This window comes from Nerophis lumbriciformis, linkage group LG10 (assembly GCF_033978685.3).
Source record: "Nerophis lumbriciformis linkage group LG10, RoL_Nlum_v2.1, whole genome shotgun sequence".
Classification (NCBI taxonomy): domain Eukaryota; kingdom Metazoa; phylum Chordata; class Actinopteri; order Syngnathiformes; family Syngnathidae; genus Nerophis; species Nerophis lumbriciformis.
This window is the reverse complement of record NC_084557.2, coordinates 19,702,019-19,720,575: the sequence shown is the minus strand read 5'-3', so window position 1 is coordinate 19,720,575 and position 18,557 is coordinate 19,702,019. Positions and strand designations below refer to the sequence as shown.

Below are 18,557 nucleotides of genomic sequence, written 5' to 3'. Positions count from 1 at the left end.
ACAACACTCCGTAAACGTTTGGGAACTGAGGAGACACATTTTTTAAGCTTCTAAGGTGGAATTCTTTCCCATTCTTGCTTGATGTACAGCTTAAGTTGTTCAACAGTCCGGGGGTCTCCGTTGTGGTATTTTAGGCTTCATAATGCGCCACACATTTTCAATGGGAGACAGGTCTGGACTACATGCAGGCCAGTCTAGTACCCGCGCTCTTTTACTATGAAGCCACGTTGATGTAACACGTGGCTTGGCATTGTCTTGCTGACATAAGCAGGGGCGTCCATGGTAACTTTGCTTGGATGGCAACATATGTTGCTCCAAAACCTGTATGTACCTTTCAGCATTAATGGCGACTTCACAGATGTGTAAGTTACCCATGTCTTGGGCATTAATACACCCCCATACCATCACCGATGTTGGCTTTTCAACTTTGCGCCTATAACAATCCGGATGGTTCTTTTCCTCTTTGGTCCGGAGGACACGACGTCCACAGTTTCCAAAAACAATTTGAAACGTGGACTCGTCAGGCCACAGAACACTTTTCCACTTTGTATCAGTCCAGATGAGCTTAGATGAGCTCAAGCCCAGCGAAGCCGACGGCGTTTCTGGGTGTTGTTGATAAACGCTTTTCGCCTTGCATAGGAGAGTTTTAACTTGCACTTACAGATGTAGTGACCAACTGTAGTTACTGACAGTGGGTTTCTGAAGTGTTCCTGAGCTCATGTTTACACACTGATGTCGCTTGTTGATGCAGTACAGCCTGAGGGATCGAAGGTCACGGGCTTAACTGCTTACGTGCAGTGATTTCTACAGATTCTCTGAACCCTTTGATGATATTACGGACCGTAGATGGTGAAATCCCTAAATTCCTTGCAATAGCTGGTTGAGAAAGGTTTTTCTTAAACTGTTCAACAATTTGCTTACGCATTTGTTGACAAAGTGGTGACCCTCGCCCCATCCTTGTTTGTGAATGACTGAGCATTTCATAGAATCTACTTTTATACCCAATCATGGCACCCACCTATTCCCAATTTGCCTGTTCACCTGTGGGATGTTCCAAATAAGTGTTTGATGAGCATTCCTGAACTTTATCAGTATTTATTGCCACCTTTCCCAACTTCTTTGTCACATGTTGCTGGCATCAAATTCTAAAGTTAATGATTATTTGCAAAAAAAAAATGTTTATCATTTTGAACATCAAAAATGTTGTCTTTGTAGCATATTCAACTGAATATGGGTTGAAAATGATTTGCAAATCATTGTATTCCGTTTATATTTACATCTAACACAATTTCCCAACTCATATGGAAATAGGGTTTGTATCTGTACCGTAATCTATCTATTTATATCTGCACCTGATTGCTCTTTTATCCTGCACTACAACGAGCTAATGCAACACAATTTCGTTCTTATCTGTACTGTAAAGTTCAAATTTGAATGACAATAAAAGGAAGTCTAAGTCTAAATTAGGCATCATACTCTGCAGTGTAAATATAGCCATAGTGTCATGCTGGAAATATATTAAGTGTAGATATTTAAAAACAAAATGTCACTTCAATTCAAATGCTGCTCTTTCTGTAATTATGATCATAAATATTGAAGACAATGTTTGGTAAAATATTATTTCTTACAGGTGCTTGAAAAATATTGTTGTGTTGAAGAAATTTTCTGCGACCATTTTCAGCATTTGATGACAGTACGGTTTATCTTTTGTTTTATTTACCCTTTGATCCGAAACCAGTGGCAACTACTGTGACATTTGTCACCCAGCCCTTTCAATTCAATTTCTCAACAACTGCGCTATCATGGCTCACAATCTCCAGGCCGTGCTGTGCAAGCGCCTCGCCCCTTTGAGTCATTTAAAAAAAAAAAAATCCTTTCCTCTATTCCTCTGTATCCTCTGAACAAGAAAACGTTAAAAGTCTGATATCCTTTACGCAGGAATTGTATTATCTGACTCTCCTCTCATTGTACTGAGGCTGCAAAGACTTCTGGCTCATTAAATGGCTCATGTCATTGGTAAACAAGAATGACATTTAGGCTGGGAGAATAAACGTGTACGTCCTGCAGTTCACTTATTTTGATGTTGTTGCTGCAGTGCTGACAATGTCACATATTGCCATTAGGGGAAGCAATTCTTCTCGGCTCTGTGGCCAACTGGGATCGCCAGCAAATTGGGCAAGAGGACTCCCGGTATGGGAACCAGTCTTTACCATGAATTGATTAACGTGGGCCCCGACTTAAAACAAGTTGAAAAACTTATTCGGGTGTTACCATTTAGTTTTCAATTGTACGGAATATGTAATGTACTGTGCAATCTACTAATAAAAGTTTCAATCAATCAATCAATCAATCAAAGGAGAGTTGTGTGCACATATGTGTGCTTCAGCTTGCTGTGTTGCCTTACACATTGGCGCCAGTCCTGTGGGTCCCACGTAGGATCGATGGCAACTTTCAATCTTTATAATCATTTTTGAAAAGTACATTTTACCGTTGATAATTCTGTGACAAGTTCGGTCAGTTTTAGATAATAAGTGAGTCACAAATAATATAGTCTAATTATCATAGCCTAACCAAGGTGTCATTGTGCCCAATAATGAACCAATAACATAATCATCTTGACCTTGAACACGAGGGAATGAATGGCATATTTACTCAACAGCCATACATGTCACACTAAAGGTGGCAGTATGAACAATGCCAACACTGTCATAAACATGTGGTGAAGCCCCACTATACAACAACGACAAACACATTTTGGAAGAATATTTGCAGCATTCATTGATTGATTGATTGAAACTTTTATTAGTAGATTGCACAGTGAAGTACATATTCCGTACAATTGACCACTAAATGGTAACACCCGAATAAGTTTTTCAACTTGTTTAAGTCGGGGTCCACGTTAATCAATTCATGGTACAAATATATACTATCAGCATAATACAGTCATCACACAAGTTAATCATCAGAGTACCGTATTTTTCGGAGTATAAGTCGCACCGGAGTATAAGTCGCACCTGCCGAAAATGCATAATAAAGAAGGAAAAAAACATATATAAGTCACACTGGGGCCCGGCCAAACTATGAAAAAAACTGCGACTTATAGTCCGAAAAATACGGTATATACATTGAATTATTTACAAACACAACACAACATGAACACTACAGAACATATTCCCAGAATTCCCTGCAGCGCCAACTCTTCCGGAATGCTACAATATAAACAAACGCCATTGGTGGATCTACACCTAACATCCACTGTAATGATACCACGTACAATAGCGTATCTAGTCGATACTACTATGATTACATCGATATTTTTTAATATCACAAATTTGTTTTTTTTTAATTTATAATATGTTTATAAACTCAGGAAATATGTCCCTGGACACATGAGGACTTTGAATATGACCAATGTATGATCCTGTAACGACTTGGTATCAGATCGATACCTAAATGTGTGGTATCATCCAAAACTAATGTAAAGTATCAAAGAAGAGAAAAATAAGTGATTATTGCATTTTAACAGAGGTATATATAGAACATGTTGAAACAGAAAGTAATCAGATATTAACAGTAAATGAACAAGTAAATTAATAATTCATTTTCTACCACTTGTCCTCAATAATGTTGACAACATAATAGAATGATAAATGACACAATATGTTACTGCATACGTCAGCAGCTAAATTAGGAGCCTTTGTTTGCTTACTTACTACTAAAAGACAAGTTGTCTTGTATGGTCACTATTTAATATAAGGACGAAATTGCAATAAGAAACATATGTTTAATGAACCGTATCATTTTTTTGTTAAACTAAAGTCAATAATTACATTTGTTGTCATCCCCTTTATTTAGAAAAGTACCGAAAAGTACCGAAATACTTTCCCGGTACCAAAATAATGGTATCGGGACAATACTAGTACACACAAACCAAGCACCCGCTGGTAGAAATGTATATCGGCGCCTATGGCCTTACACCTAGAGCATTGAAAGAGATGAGTAGAAACATAACCATCCATCCATCCATTTTCTACCGCTTGTCCCTTTCGGGGTGGCGGGGGGGTGTTTGAGCCTATCTCAGCTGCATTCGGGCGGAAGGCGGGGTACACCCTGGACAAGTCGCCACCTCATCACATGGCCAACACAGATAGACAGACAACATTCACACTCACATTCACACACTAGGGCCAATTTAGTGTTGCCAATCAACCTATCCCCAGGTGCATGTTTTTAGCGGTGGGAGAAAGCCGGAGTACCCGGAGGGAAACAAGCATCAAAAATCCTTTCAATTCAACAACTTTCCCCGCACGACACAAGCCGCTTGCTCATCCCACAACCTCTAAAGATGATGTCTGTATTATTGCTAACTCACATTCAACATATTTGTATCTCACCTTTTATCTAAAACAGACAAAGTGGGTCCAACAAGGACGGCAAACCCGGTTCAGTCAATACTTTGTTTTTGTTCATGTGGATGAGCTGGCAGGACAGACTCTTTTGAGTGGAAATATTAGATTTGAAATGTGACAAGTCACGACTGTGAAATTGGTTTTTGGATTTCGCCGATGTATCAAGCTCTTACATTTTTGCAAAGATTTTGCACGGCTCACTATCAGACTATACATCACGGGTGTCTAACTTGTTTTTGCACAGGGGCCACATGGAGAGAAAATCTGTTCCCACGTGGGCCGGACTGGTAAAATCATGACACAATAACCTCAAAATAAAGACAATTTTAATACTGTTTTCTTTGTTTAAAAATACACCAAGCAGATTCTGAAAATGTACAAACTATAAAGCTTTATATTCACTTAAATGTTGCGATTAAAAGTATTCTAGCTTCATTTGTCGTTCTTAATACTTTCTGAATCAATGATGTGATAATGTTCATCAGTCAAATAGGTGGAAATGAGGCTGGTAGAGTTTTAAAATGCTGTTAATTTTTAATCCATCAGAAGATGACATTAAAAATAATATCAATGTCATTATTATTAATGTAACTTACTTATTTTCCTCCACTGAAGTAAACTTAGACTTAGACTTAGCCTTCCTTTTTATTGTCATTCAAATTTGAACTTTACAGCACAGATAAGAACGACATTTCGTTACATAAGCTCATGGTAGTGCAGGATAAAAAGCAATAAGGTGCATACATAAATAATAAATATATATAAATAATATATAAACATATGTATAAAATAAATAAATAAATAAATAGATTACTGTACAGATAAATATATTGCACTTTTTCACATGCGTCCACGTTTATGGATATATGTTATATTGTCTTTTTTTAATTCCAGCGAGTTAATCCATCTTGATGCGTTCAAGAGTCTTACAGCCTGAGGGAAGAAGCCGTTACAGAACCTGGAAGTTCTGCTTCGGAGGCTGCGGAACCTCTTTCTAGAGTCAAGTACTAACATCATGTGGTTTATTCTATACATATGTAGCATCACCTTTAATAAAACGTGTGAATTTGGACTCATTTCATTAATCACAGATAAAGTTAGAAGGGGATACATATTATTTGAGTATATTTATGTGTTATATTTTTATACGTAGCAAACTCATCTTGTGGGCCGGTTAAACCTGTTTGCGGGTCTGATCCAGCCCGCGGGCCGTAGGTTTGACACCTCTGCTATACATCTTATGGTGTGTTCACATACAAAGAAACGGTGTTTCTTATTACATGCAGTGTAACGGGTCTGTGGTCTTCGCAGGGTTAATCCGACTACGCTCCACCCCCTTGCCCAAGCTTCAAGGCCTGGAGTATGTCCTGAATGTTACAGCCACAGACAACAATGCGTCAGGCGGGCCGCACTCGCTGTCCTCCACCGCACGTGTAATAGTGGGGGTTGATGATGTGAATAACAACAAACCAATATTTGAAGAGGTACGTTTTTGAAAAAAAAAAAAGCTTTTCTACTGTTAACATCTGTGCAGAAATGTGTTAACAAAAATTGTAATGACTTTCAACAAACCCTGGTGTATGACGCCTCCCACATAAGTCTTCTGGGATAGACTTCAGCCTAAGCATGCATATTAAAATACAGAAAGATAAGTATTTTTGTTGTTGCTGTCAGCCTGAATGTAGCCTATGCAATCAGACACTCAACCTAACAGTTTATTCCAGACATTCCACTTGCTCAACCTCCTCATTGCATTCTCCTCAACCCTGCTCCTCTTGTTGTTTTTTTCTCCTCCCTATTTCCCTGGCTACCATCTCTCTGCGCTCTCTTCTCCCGAGAGCTCTGATTAGCCTGTGGACCCACTCTATCTTTAGGCTCCTTGTTGGGATTCCAATTAATTGCTGAAAAAAAGTTCATTATCTCCATACAATACAATGCCTGTTTAATTAACTTCCCAATTAATTAGAATTTACTTAAACGTCCATTCCTTGCATACACTGTCACTCCTCAAGGTCCTGGCAACTTGTGTGTGAGATGTGTTTAAGGAAAGCAGTGAAAAATGGGTTTAATGTTTAAAACACATTTTAATATATATATATATATATATATATATATATATATATATATATATATATATATATATATATATATATATATATATATATATATACAGTCATGGCTGTCTTGAGTTTCCAATAATTTCTACAACTCTTTAGTTTTTTGTGATAAAGTGATTGGAGCACATACTTGTTTGTCACAAAAAAACATTCATGAAGATTTTTTTTTTTTATGAATTTATTATGGATCTACTGAAAATGTGACCAAATCTGCTGAGTCAAAAGTATACATACAGCAATGTTAATATTTGGCTGCATGTCCCTTGGCAAGTTTCACTGCAATAAGGCACTTTTGGAAGGCATCCAGAAGCTTCTGGCAAGCTTCTGGTTGAATTTTTGACCACTCCTCTTGACAAAATTGGTGCAGTTCAGCTAAATGTGTTGGTTTTCTGACATGGAGTTGTTTGTTCAGCATTGTCCACACGTTTAAGTCAGGACTTTGGGAAGGCCATTCTAAAACCTTAATTCTAGCCTGATTTAGCCATTCCTTTACCACGTTTGATGTGTGTTTGGGGTCATTGTCCTGTTGGAACACCCAACTGTGCCCAAGACCCAACATCCGGGCTGATGATTTGAGGTTGTCCTGAAGAATTTGGAGGCAATCCTCCTTTCTCATTGTCCCATTTACTCTCTGTAAAGCACCAGTTCCACTGGTAGCAAAACAGACCCAGAGCATATTACTACCACCACCATGCTTGACGGTTGGTATGGTGTTCCTGGGATTAAAGGCCTCACCTTTTCTCCTCCAAACATATTGCAGGGTATTGTGGCCAAGCAGCTCAATTTTTGTTTCATCTGACATCACATGGCCAAAGACAAGACCTTCTGGAGGAAAGGTGTGTGGTTTTATGCACTAGCACAGGGGTCGGCAACCGGCCGCCCTAGTGGCTCTCTGGAGCTTTTTCAAAAATGTATGAAAAATGGAAAAAGTTGAGGGGAAAAAAAAAATATTTTTTGTTTTAATATGGTTTCTGTAGGAGGACAAACATGACACAAACCACCGTAATTGATATAAAGCACACTGTTTATATTAAACATGCTTCACTGATTCGAGTATTTGGCGAGCGCCGTTTTGTCCTACTAATTTTGGCAGTCCTTGAACTCACCTTAGTTTGTTTACATGTATAACTTTCTGCGACTTTCTAGGACGTGTTTTATGCCACTTATTTTTCTGTCTCATGTTGTCCACCAAACTTTTAACGTTGTGCATGAATCCACAAAGGTGAGCTTTGTTGATGTTATTGACTTGTGTGGAGTGCTAATCAGACATATTTGGTCAGTGCATGACTGCGAGCTAATCGATGCTAACATGCTATTTAGGCTAGCTATATGTACATATTGCATAATTATGCCTCATTTGTAGGTATATTTGAGCTCATTTAGTTTCCTTTAAGTCATATTAATTCAATTTATATCTCATGACACACTATCTGTATGTAATATGGCTTTTAATTTTTTGCGGCTCCAGACAGATTTGTTTTTGTATTTTTGGTCCAATAAGGCTCTTTCAACATTTTGGGTTGCCGACCCCTGCACTAGCATGACCTTAAACTTGATGCTACACTATATGCTTCTTTTAGTAATATGATGTGACCGCGACTGTCTGTGCCATATTATTATACCAAGAAAACATTCTCTTCTGTTTGTCTTTATTGCTCTTTGATGTATCTCCCTTGCTCGCATGTATCGGCTCCTCCTTCCTGTGTCTGTCTCTTTTTCATGGTCATTTGGTTTAAAGAGATGCAAGCATTTATAACAGATTACAAACTAGAAGCCCTCCACAGCTCTTTATCTCGGGCATATGTTCATTAGAGGTAATGGATTGGATCCTGGCCAAAACAAAGCTGCTCATCGCTGGATCTTCAAAAGGATCAGCTCAAGTGTTTTCACTTCCATAGATGTGGTCTTCTGGGTCCTAGGCTGTAGATAGCAACAATATTGTGTTTCAAGTGAAGGGCTTGCCTGCAAATGTGCAGTGACCCTCAACATAATTAATCTTCTTTGATCCACGTCTTCTATTTCCAGCCAGAAATGTCATGTATGAGGATTCATCTGGGTATTTTTGTGTCACTATTTTGTTTATCCCTCCGCGCCCCGTCTCTCTACCTTTCTCAGTGCCAGCAGTATCGTGAGCAGGCTTCTGTGCTGGAGAACCAGCCAACGGGGACTTTGGTGTTACAAGTGCATGCTGCGGATGCGGATGAGGGAGCAAATGGAAAAGTCAAATATGGCTTAATGCACAGAGACAGTGTCATCCCTGCCTTCAGAATACACCCAGACTCAGGTAGAGTGGTCACTGATGGTCTTTGGTTCGAAACATCAAATATATATTGTGTGCATAGACTACAATATTTCAATAGTTATTTTCAACTTAATTTGAAAAAACAGATAAACCATGATCAACGAGTCATTTAATTCAGATTTCCCATCAGGAGTGAAATCCCAAAGCCATCACTATTTTAGAGGAGGTCAACCTCAGAGCAACACTGCACCTTAATAAAAACACACTTTAAAGAAAATATAATTCGCAATAATTTGACGTTAAATGCTGACAGATGCCTTTGTATATCGAATTTTATCTGATTTGTTAGGGTTGGTTCATACCTCGGTTTAAAGGTCACATTTCGGTTGATTTTTTTGCTACACTATGACGACAAAGTGCAAAACATACAGTTGTGGTCAAAAGTTTTGACATTTGTAATGTCATGGCTGTCTTGAATTTCCAATCATTTCTACAACTCTTGTGTTTTTGTGATAGAGTGATTGGAGTACATACCTGTTTGTCACAAAAAACATTCATGAAGTTTGGTTCTTTTATGAATTTATTATGGGTCTACTGAAAATGTGACCAAATTTGCTGGGTCAAAAGTATACATACAGCAATGTTAATATTTGGTGACATGTCCCTTGGCAAGTTTCACTGCAGTAAGGCGCTTTTAGTAGCCATCCACACGCTTCTTGACCACTCCTTTTGACAAAATTGGTGCGTGTGGACAATGCTGAAAAAACAAGTCCATGTCAGAAAACCAAGAAATTTAGCTGAACTGCACCAATTTGGTCAAGAGGAGTGGCCAAAATTTGCCAGAAGCTTCTGGTTATCAACATTGCTGTATGTATACTTTCGACCCAGCAGATTTGGTCACAATTTCAGTAGACTCATAAAAAAATCATAAAAAAAACTAATTTCTTGAATGTTTTTTATGACCAACAAGTATGTGCGTCAATCACTCTATCACAAAAAAAATAAGAGTTGTAGAAATGATTGGAAACTCAAGACAGCCATGACATTATTTGTGTATGTAAACTTTTGACCACGACTGTATATCTGATGACATAGAATGAAATCCAATTTAAAAAAAAAAAAAAAATTAAAAAAAAAAAAAAAAAAAAAAAAAAAAAACTACAAACAACTGGCAGGTAATTCTCCTATCAATACAATTCTCAAATGAAAAATGCCTACTAGTTTACAACGTTTATTTTTGGTAATGGCAACAGGGCACACGATTGTACCAAAAACAGCTTGAATTATAATGGGACCTCAATTTACGAACCTAATTGGTACTTGAAAGTGGTTCTTATAATGGCAGGCAAACCCAACTGCCTCTGAATCACAGGTCAGAATCATACACAAAACTACAATATTGTATACACAAATAAATGGAGGAAAAGAATGTCAACAAACTGACATAGCTTCATCAAGTAAATGTGCGAGCAATGAATGCTTTCGATTGGGACTATCTTGAAAAGAATTTATGTCGAAGTCAAGTCAGCTCGTGCAAGAGGTTTCAAAATAAGCGGGTTCCACTGTACATACATACAGTGCATGAAGCATATCATAACAATCCCCAGATAATAAGCCAAACACAATCTGGTTAGAAGTTCAGTAAGCACAATGATTGACATGACATAATTACTTCATCTTTGCTTTTCTCTTCACAATCTCACCCCTGAGGAATATTTTGAAATTAGTTGTAATAGAAACACAATATTTTACCCAGTCTAAAAGAGACACAAATTGTGGTCTTTATTGTGTTTTTATCCATTGAGCGGTGATGCTAATAATCTTGGTAAAAATCAATGGATGTTTCCTTAAAATGAGGTTTTTGAGTCTCAAATATATTACTGTACAAAAAGGGAAAGCAAATGAAAAGGGTGATCTCAAGTCTGAATACATATTGTAACGTAATCTGGAATAGAACCTATCATTTCTTCCAGGCCCGGAATTGCATCATCTTGGAGATTTAATAACAAATATTTTATACCTGAGAGGAATGCCTGACTCACCCACTGATTACTGTATGAATTGCTTTAAAGAACGGATGTTGGACAGATAGGAATATGAATGCATTTAGAGATATAGAATAGCAGAGTGTTTTGTTGAATATTTGTGTGTGTTCATGTATGCTTGACATCTGATCACTGTTGGGTTCTGTCTGTCCAGGAGCAATTGTGACGGCCCAGAGGTTCGACAGGGAGCGGCAGCGAGAGTATTCGGTTACAGTGACGGCCACCGATTGGGCAGAGGAACCGCTCATTGGAATCTGTCAGCTCACTGTCCAAATAGTGGATGAGAACGACAATAGCCCCAAGTTTGAGAATATGCGCTATGAGTGTAAGTCCTTCATGTCAGTTGCTTTGATAAATTCATACTTGCCAACCCTCCCGGATTTTCCGGGAGACTCCCGAAATTCAGCGCCTCTCCCGAAAACCTCCCAGGACAAATTTTCTCCCGAAATTCAGGGGGACCTGAGTGACGTGTCGACAGCCTGTTTTCACGTCCGCTTTCCCACAATATAATCAGCGTGCCTGCCCAATCACGTTATAACTGTAGAATGATCGAGGTCGAGTTTTTGGTTTCTTATGTGGGTTTACTGTTAGGCAGTTTCATTAACGTCCTCCCAGCGCGGCAACAACACACAACAACAGCAGTCACATTTTCGTCTACCGTAAAGCAGTCCGTCTGCCGTAAACAGCAATGTTGTGACACTCTTAAACAGGACAATACTGCCATCTACTGTACATGCATATGTGACAATAACATCTACGGCTCTTAGCGAGTGTAGTGCACAACTGCGCACACAACAAGGAGACGAAGCAGAATGCATCATCAGAGAGGGTGTTCAGCATGGTTAGAAAAATAGTGACAGAGAATAGAACAAGGATGGACAATTCAACCCTTAACTCAACAATGAGTAGATGAGTGTTATGTGTGTGTATATGTGTAAATAAGTGAACACTGAAATTCAAGTATTTCTCTTATTTATATATATATATATATATATATATATATATACATATATAAATATATAATAAAATAAATATATATACAGTATATATATATATATATATATATATATATATAGCTAGAATTCACTGAAAGTAAAGTATTTCTTATATATATATATATATATATATGAAATACTTGACTTGGTGAATTCTAGCTGTAAATATACTCCTCCCCTCTTAACCACCCCCCCCCCCCACACACACACACACACACACACACACACACACACACACACACACACACACCTTCCGATAATCGGATGTCTCAAGTGTGGCAAGTATGGATAAATTAATGTCACGACCTGATCGTTCATATACTTTACATACACCTGCACAATATGGTAATATCCAATACAAAGCTTTTTCAGACTACATGCTTATATGATGCAGTGAGGTTCTACACCACTGTAAAGTGCAACAAAATAATAAATACTGAAAAAATAATACCCCTCAGTACATTATCTTCACCTGTAGCAGGAGGTTATGTTATCGTTGCCAGTTGTTTGTCCGTCAGTCTGTCAGTCAGTCAGTTAGTTAGTTAATTGGCAGATTAACTCAAAAAGCACAGGAAATGTCAGAAATGTGATAAACAACTGATTTGATTTTGGGCCTAATCTCGATAATTTCTACTGTTATCTTACTTTTATGCTTGTGTGGAACCCCCTCGAAGAAGAAATGCTGCATTTTAAGGGTCTTTCCCAGTGGTTATTAACCTGGGTTCGGTGAGTCGGCCTCAGGGGTTCGGCGGATGTCAAAACACACCCGACTCATCGTGTAAATACAAACTTCTCCCTATCGGCGTATTACGGATACGGCAACAGCTGACTGGTTTGCAGGTGTGTAATTTGTTGTGAGTTTATGCACTGTGTTGGTTTTGTTGTTTGAACAAGGTGATGGTCATGCACGGTTCATTTTATGCACCAGTAAAAAACATGGTAACACTTTAGTATGGGGAACAAATTCACCATTAATTAGTTGCTTATTAACATGCAAATTAGTAACTAGTCATTATTAAGTACTTATTAATGCCTTATTCGGCATGGCCTTATTATAACCCAAACCCTCTAACCCTGACCCTAACCCTAACCAAATAACTCTAAATTAAGACTTTATTACTTAGAATACGTTCCCCTAGTGTCCAAATAACTCTAAATTAAGTCTTTGTTACTTAGAATATGTTCCCCACACTAAAGTTTTACCAAAAACATATAAATTTGTCTTGAATTTGAAAAAAAAAAAACATTTTATTTTTCACTAAAGAAGGGTTCGGTGATTGCGCATATGAAACTGGTGGGGTTCGGTACCTCCAACAAGGTTAAGAACCACTGGTCTATCCCAAATACATTGACTTTAAGTGTGTGTGTGCGCGTGCACATGCGTGTGCGTGAATAGACTCAAGTGTTCACTCTGTCAAAAAGTTACATGCAGATTTTCATCGGTCTACCTATTGGAAAAGTCTGAAATGGGATAAGGGAAACGTCATTACATTTAGGGACTGATCCGAATCACAGTGTTGGGGAGTAGCGACCTTTGCTACTTGGAGACATTGTGAAGGTTCAGTGAAGAAGAAGACGGCACTGAGGCAGGGACGTCCTTTAGCCTTAGGCATATTTATTAATATAATAAAATGACGTGTGTAATAACTCCAAATGCGAATGGTGTGACTATGTGATGCGTATAGCTGGTGAGTGTTACCGTACAATGTTGAAGGTGCGTGTTGTGAGAGGTGCGGAAGTCCAGAAGGGGCAAGGCAGGCTCGTAGGTCTGTGTCCAGGCGAGAGGTCGAGATCCGGGGAGGCAGCAAGAAGTCCAGAGGGAATCCAGGGAGGCGAGACGCACAGCTCAAAACCAGGAAACAGAGGGGAGCAGAGGGACGAGGGAACAGGACACAACACAATGAGCACAGAGGAGGGCACACACAAAGAGTGAGTAGGCATATGGAAAAGGAGCTAGAGACGTGTGGGCTTACTGAACAATACAGGTAGCTACGTTCTGGCACTGGAACGCAGAACACGCTGGCTTAAGAAAGGCGTCGAGCTCTCATCAGCGGCAGGTGTGTAGAGTCGTAACAGAAATGTGTGTTTGTTAAGAAAAAAAAAAGCTTTGATTGTTAATACAGTAAGCTATGTTAGTCCTTTTATTATAGTTCAGCTATGTTTTTCTGGTAGGAAACTTTAATGTAGTTAAGCTCAATTTAATGTAGAATAACTTACACATTCCATTTATTTACTTGTCCCGGTCGGGGTGCGTGGGGAGCCTATCCCAGCTAAACTCGGACGGAAGGCACCCTGAACAAGTTGCTACCTCAAGACAGGGCCAACACAGATAGACAGACAACATTCACACTCACATTCACACACTAGGGCCAATTTAGTGTTGCCAATCAACCTATTTACAGGTGCATGTCTTTGGAGGTGGGAGAACCCAATCAGTCACGGGGAGAACATTCCAACTCTACACAGAGAGGAACGTGTTATTAATATTGATTTTATTATTATTTTTTAAATAAAAAAGTATATACAAATAAATGGAAAAAAAAAAAAAAGATATATATATATTAGAGATGCGCGGATAGGCAATTTATTTCATCCGCAACCGCGGCAGAAAGTCGTCAACCATCCGCCATCCACCCGATGTAACGTTTGATCAGAACTGCATCCGCCCGCCATCCGCCCGTTGTTATATATCTAATATTAATTAAAAAAAAAAAAGGGGTGAAAACTACGCGAATTGCACCTTGTGCAGACAAGATTTTTCGATCGGACACGGAGGAATTAGTGATGTAAAAGACCACGTTGGGACAAAAAAACACAAGTCTAATGCCGTTGCTAGCGATACAAGTGGAAAACTTTCAACGTTTTTCGTCGCCCAAACAGATTCTTTGGATGTGATAAATGCCGAAGTTTTATTTACGGAGGCAATAATTGAGCATGGACTTCCAATCGCACTGGCTGATCACATGGGACAGTTAATAATGTAATGCAACCTTTAAAAATCATTACGCGGTGATCGCGATCCCAAAAATAAACTTTTCTTGCATGATAATGTCCAGAAAAATTCGCTTTATATTACTATAGAGTCCTTTTAACGAATGAGTTTGATGGTTTATCACAAACCTTAAATGAAAGAAGTCCTTTGTTCTCCTGCAGCATGGCCTTGCTTTGTGTTTGGTGCGCCATCCTGTCGGCTGTATTTCACAGCACGACATACTGTTAAAAGTGTTTATACTATTTATACTTTCAATTAACAAATTGAAGTCTTGTGAAAGGTTGACAGGATAACTGGCATTAACTGTCAAAATAATTTCAAACTATTGAAGTTAGCTTACAGAATAAACATGTCAATCAACCCATATGATTTTTGCTGTAATATTTTTGTTTTGAAAAGTCACTGTGACTGATAGAAAAGTGATGGTTTTAGCAACATTTTAACCTGTCTGAATGCTAATAATCATTTTGCGAACAAGCAGGTAAGCTGCGCGGGCGGAGCGCGCGGAGTGACCCATGTTACGAGCCCCCGGCCACGGGGGTGGCGGGCAGGTAAGCTGCTTACCTGCTGCGCGTGACGCCGGCCGCGGCGAAAGCGGACGAGGCGGGGTGTCGGTGCGGTGGGCGCGGTAGTGACCCTGGACGTGCGTCGGGCCCTTCTCGCGGATCGCCTCAGCTACGGCTCCCGGTGGGGCCCTCTCGGGGGAAGGAGCCTCGGTCCCGGACCACGGCGAGGCGTCCCTCCGCTCCGTAAAAGTGTCCATCTCTTTTTTTTTTTTTCTTCTGTTGTGGCATATGCTGCAGGTGCCTGCTCGTTTTTCGTATGTGGGTAACAACATTTAACTATGTATATATATTTCCCAATTGGTTTAACTGCCAGCACCCGCAAAAAAAAAAAAAAAAAAAAATCTAATTAAACCGCCCGACCCGACCCGCGAGCGGATAAAATCTTATTTTTTTAAATTTCATCCGCCCGATCCGCGGATAATCCGCGGACTCCGCGGTTGTGTCCGCAAACCGCGCATCTCTAATATATATATATATAAATAAATATATGAATAAAAAGAAATCCCCTGAAAAGCAGGGAAACCTGCGAAATAGGCTTGTAGGGATGAAATAGCCTGTGTGTTTTTTCCTGACCTAATGTGTGTGTATATATATATATATATATATATATATATATATATATATATATATATATTTAAACTAGTAGATCATTTCTACTATATTATTATCTGTTTACGTTCTAACGACCCCACCTCCACCCACAGAGACTAAGACACTGGATGGCTGCCAAGAGCTTCACTCTGTTTCTTTCATTCTGCTATAGATACCTCGAAAAGTTATTGACATTTCCTACTTTTCAGGAAATGTCAGAAATCGGATAAGGAACCAGTTGTCACATTTTGGGGATGATCCGTATCACTGTCTGAATTCAGGACTTTTGCATTACTGGGAGATAAGGCCTGGCGGAGGTCTGCAGTCTTACTGATTTTCTAGTTGATATTGTAAGAAGGCCCAATTTGTATTCGGCTCTTGTATTGGATTTCATTAGATGCAGGTGCAGGTGTAGCGAATGTTTTGTATGTGAAAAGCATCTTGTGTGAAGTTCTATTCCCAGTGACTACACATTAATATTTGATATGTTTTTGTTTCCAATGCAATGTAAACATACCGTACATGTATTCCAATAAATGCACCTTCTTTATTATGTGTTTTCCTTGCAGACTTTTTGAGAGAGGACACGCCGGTCGGCACTAGTTTCCTGCGTGTGGCGGCTCATGACGATGACTTTGGGACTAATGCTGCAGTCACTTACTTCATGTCTGTGGAGCAACCGGAGTACCTAAAGGTCAATGCTGTCACAGGATGGGTATACGTAAACCAGCCCATATCACAGGTCAGTCCTATCAACATAGCGTTAACGTAATAAATTAGTGGGTCACCACATATGTAATTGCACCACATTGAGCTGTACATATCCATCATACTGGGCATTGACTGGACAAATTACAAAAGTGGAACACAGAGAATGCATCCATCCGTCCATTTTCTACAGCTTGTCCCTTTGTGATTAACCAGAAGACTGTGTACCACTCAAAGACAATTAAAGAACCAGATTGTTTTAAATAGAGCACATTGTCTTCCTGAGCTTATTATCACAAATTAAATTCTTCCATGTGTTTAATTATGCTTTGCCTTGGTTAGTAGCCTGAAAATTGCCTATGATACGTACTATTACTCTATTAAGTACAAAACCAGTGAAGTTGGCATGTTGTGTAATTCGTAAATAAAAACAGAATACAATGATTTACATATCCTTTTCAACTTATATTCAATTGAATAGACTGCAAAGACAAGATATTTAATGTTTGATTGTTTGGGAACGGAGGAGATCAATTTTTGAAGCTTTTGAGGTGGAATTATTTCCCATTCTTGCTTGATGTACAGCTCAAGTTGTTCAACAGTTCAGGGTGTCCGTTGTGGTATTTTAGGCTTCATAATGCGCCACACATTTTCAATGGGAGACAGGTCTGGACTACAGGCAGGCCAGTCTAGTACCCGCAGTCTTTTACTATGAAGCCACGCTGTTGTAACACGTGGCTTTGCATTGTCTTGCTGAAATAAGCAGGGGCGTCCATGATAACGTTGCAACATATGTTGCTCCAAAACCTGATGTGTAAGTTACCCATGCTTTGGGCACTAATACACCCCCATATCATCACAGATGCTGGCTTTTGAACTTTGCGCCTAGAACAATCTGAATTATTCTTTTCCTCATTGTTCCGGAGGACACAACGTCCACAGTTTCCAAAAACAAATTGAAATGTGGACTCGTCAGACCACAGAACACTTTTCCACTTTGCATCAGTCCATCTTCGATGAGCTTTGGCCCAGCGAAGCCGGCGGCGTTACTGGGTGTTGTTGATAAATGGCTTTCGCTTTGCATAGTAATAATAATAATAATACCTGGGATTTATATAGCGCTTTTCTAAGTACCCAAAGTCGCTTTACATGTAGAACCCATCATTCATTCACACCTGGTGGTGGTAAGCTACTTTCATAGCCACAGCTGCCCTGGGGTAGACTGACGGAAGCGTGGCTGCAATTTGCGCCAACGGCCCCTCCGACCACCACCTATCATTCATCATTCAATTCACCGGTGTGAGTGGCACCGGGGGCAAAGGGTGAAGTGTCCCGCCCAAGGACACAACGGCAGCGATATTTGGATGGTAAGAGGCGGGGAGCGAACCTGCAACCCTCAGGTTTCTGGCACGGTTGCTCTACCCACTATGCCATGCCGCCCCTAGTAGAGTTTTAACTTGCACTTACAGATGAAGCAACCGACTGTAGTTACAGACAGTGGTTTTCTGAAGTGTTCCTGAGCCCATTTGGTGATATCCTTTACACACTGATGTTAGTTTTTGATGCAGTACCGCCTGAGGGATCGAAAGTCACGGGAATTCAATGTTGGTTTTCAGCCTTGCTGCTTACGTGCAGTGATTTCTCCAGATTCTCGGAACCTTGTGATGATATTACGTACCATAGATGTTGAGATCTCTAAATTCCTTGCAATAGCTCTTTGAGAAATGTTGTTCCTAAACTGTTCGACAATTTGCTCACGCATTTGTTCACAAAGTGGTGACCCCCGCCCCATCCTTGTTTGTGAATGACAAGGATAGGGCTTTTATACCCAATCATAGCACCCACTTTTTCCCAATTAGCCTCTGAACCTGTGGGATTTTCCAAATAAGTGT

At 39.5% G+C, this 18,557-nt stretch overlaps 1 protein-coding gene across 2 annotated transcripts in view; it reads left to right on the top strand.

Moving 5' to 3' along the window:
* LOC133612574 (neural-cadherin-like) overlaps positions 1-18,557 on the top strand; it is a 347,009-nt gene that overhangs the window by 175,626 nt on the left and 152,826 nt on the right. For both annotated transcript variants that reach the window (XM_061970110.1, XM_061970109.1), the window contains exons 8-11: positions 5,721-5,893; positions 8,642-8,810; positions 10,968-11,138; positions 16,527-16,699. In XM_061970110.1, the coding sequence (XP_061826094.1) occupies positions 5,721-5,893; positions 8,642-8,810; positions 10,968-11,138; positions 16,527-16,699 (686 nt within the window). The remainder of the gene's footprint in view (positions 1-5,720; positions 5,894-8,641; positions 8,811-10,967; positions 11,139-16,526; positions 16,700-18,557) is intronic.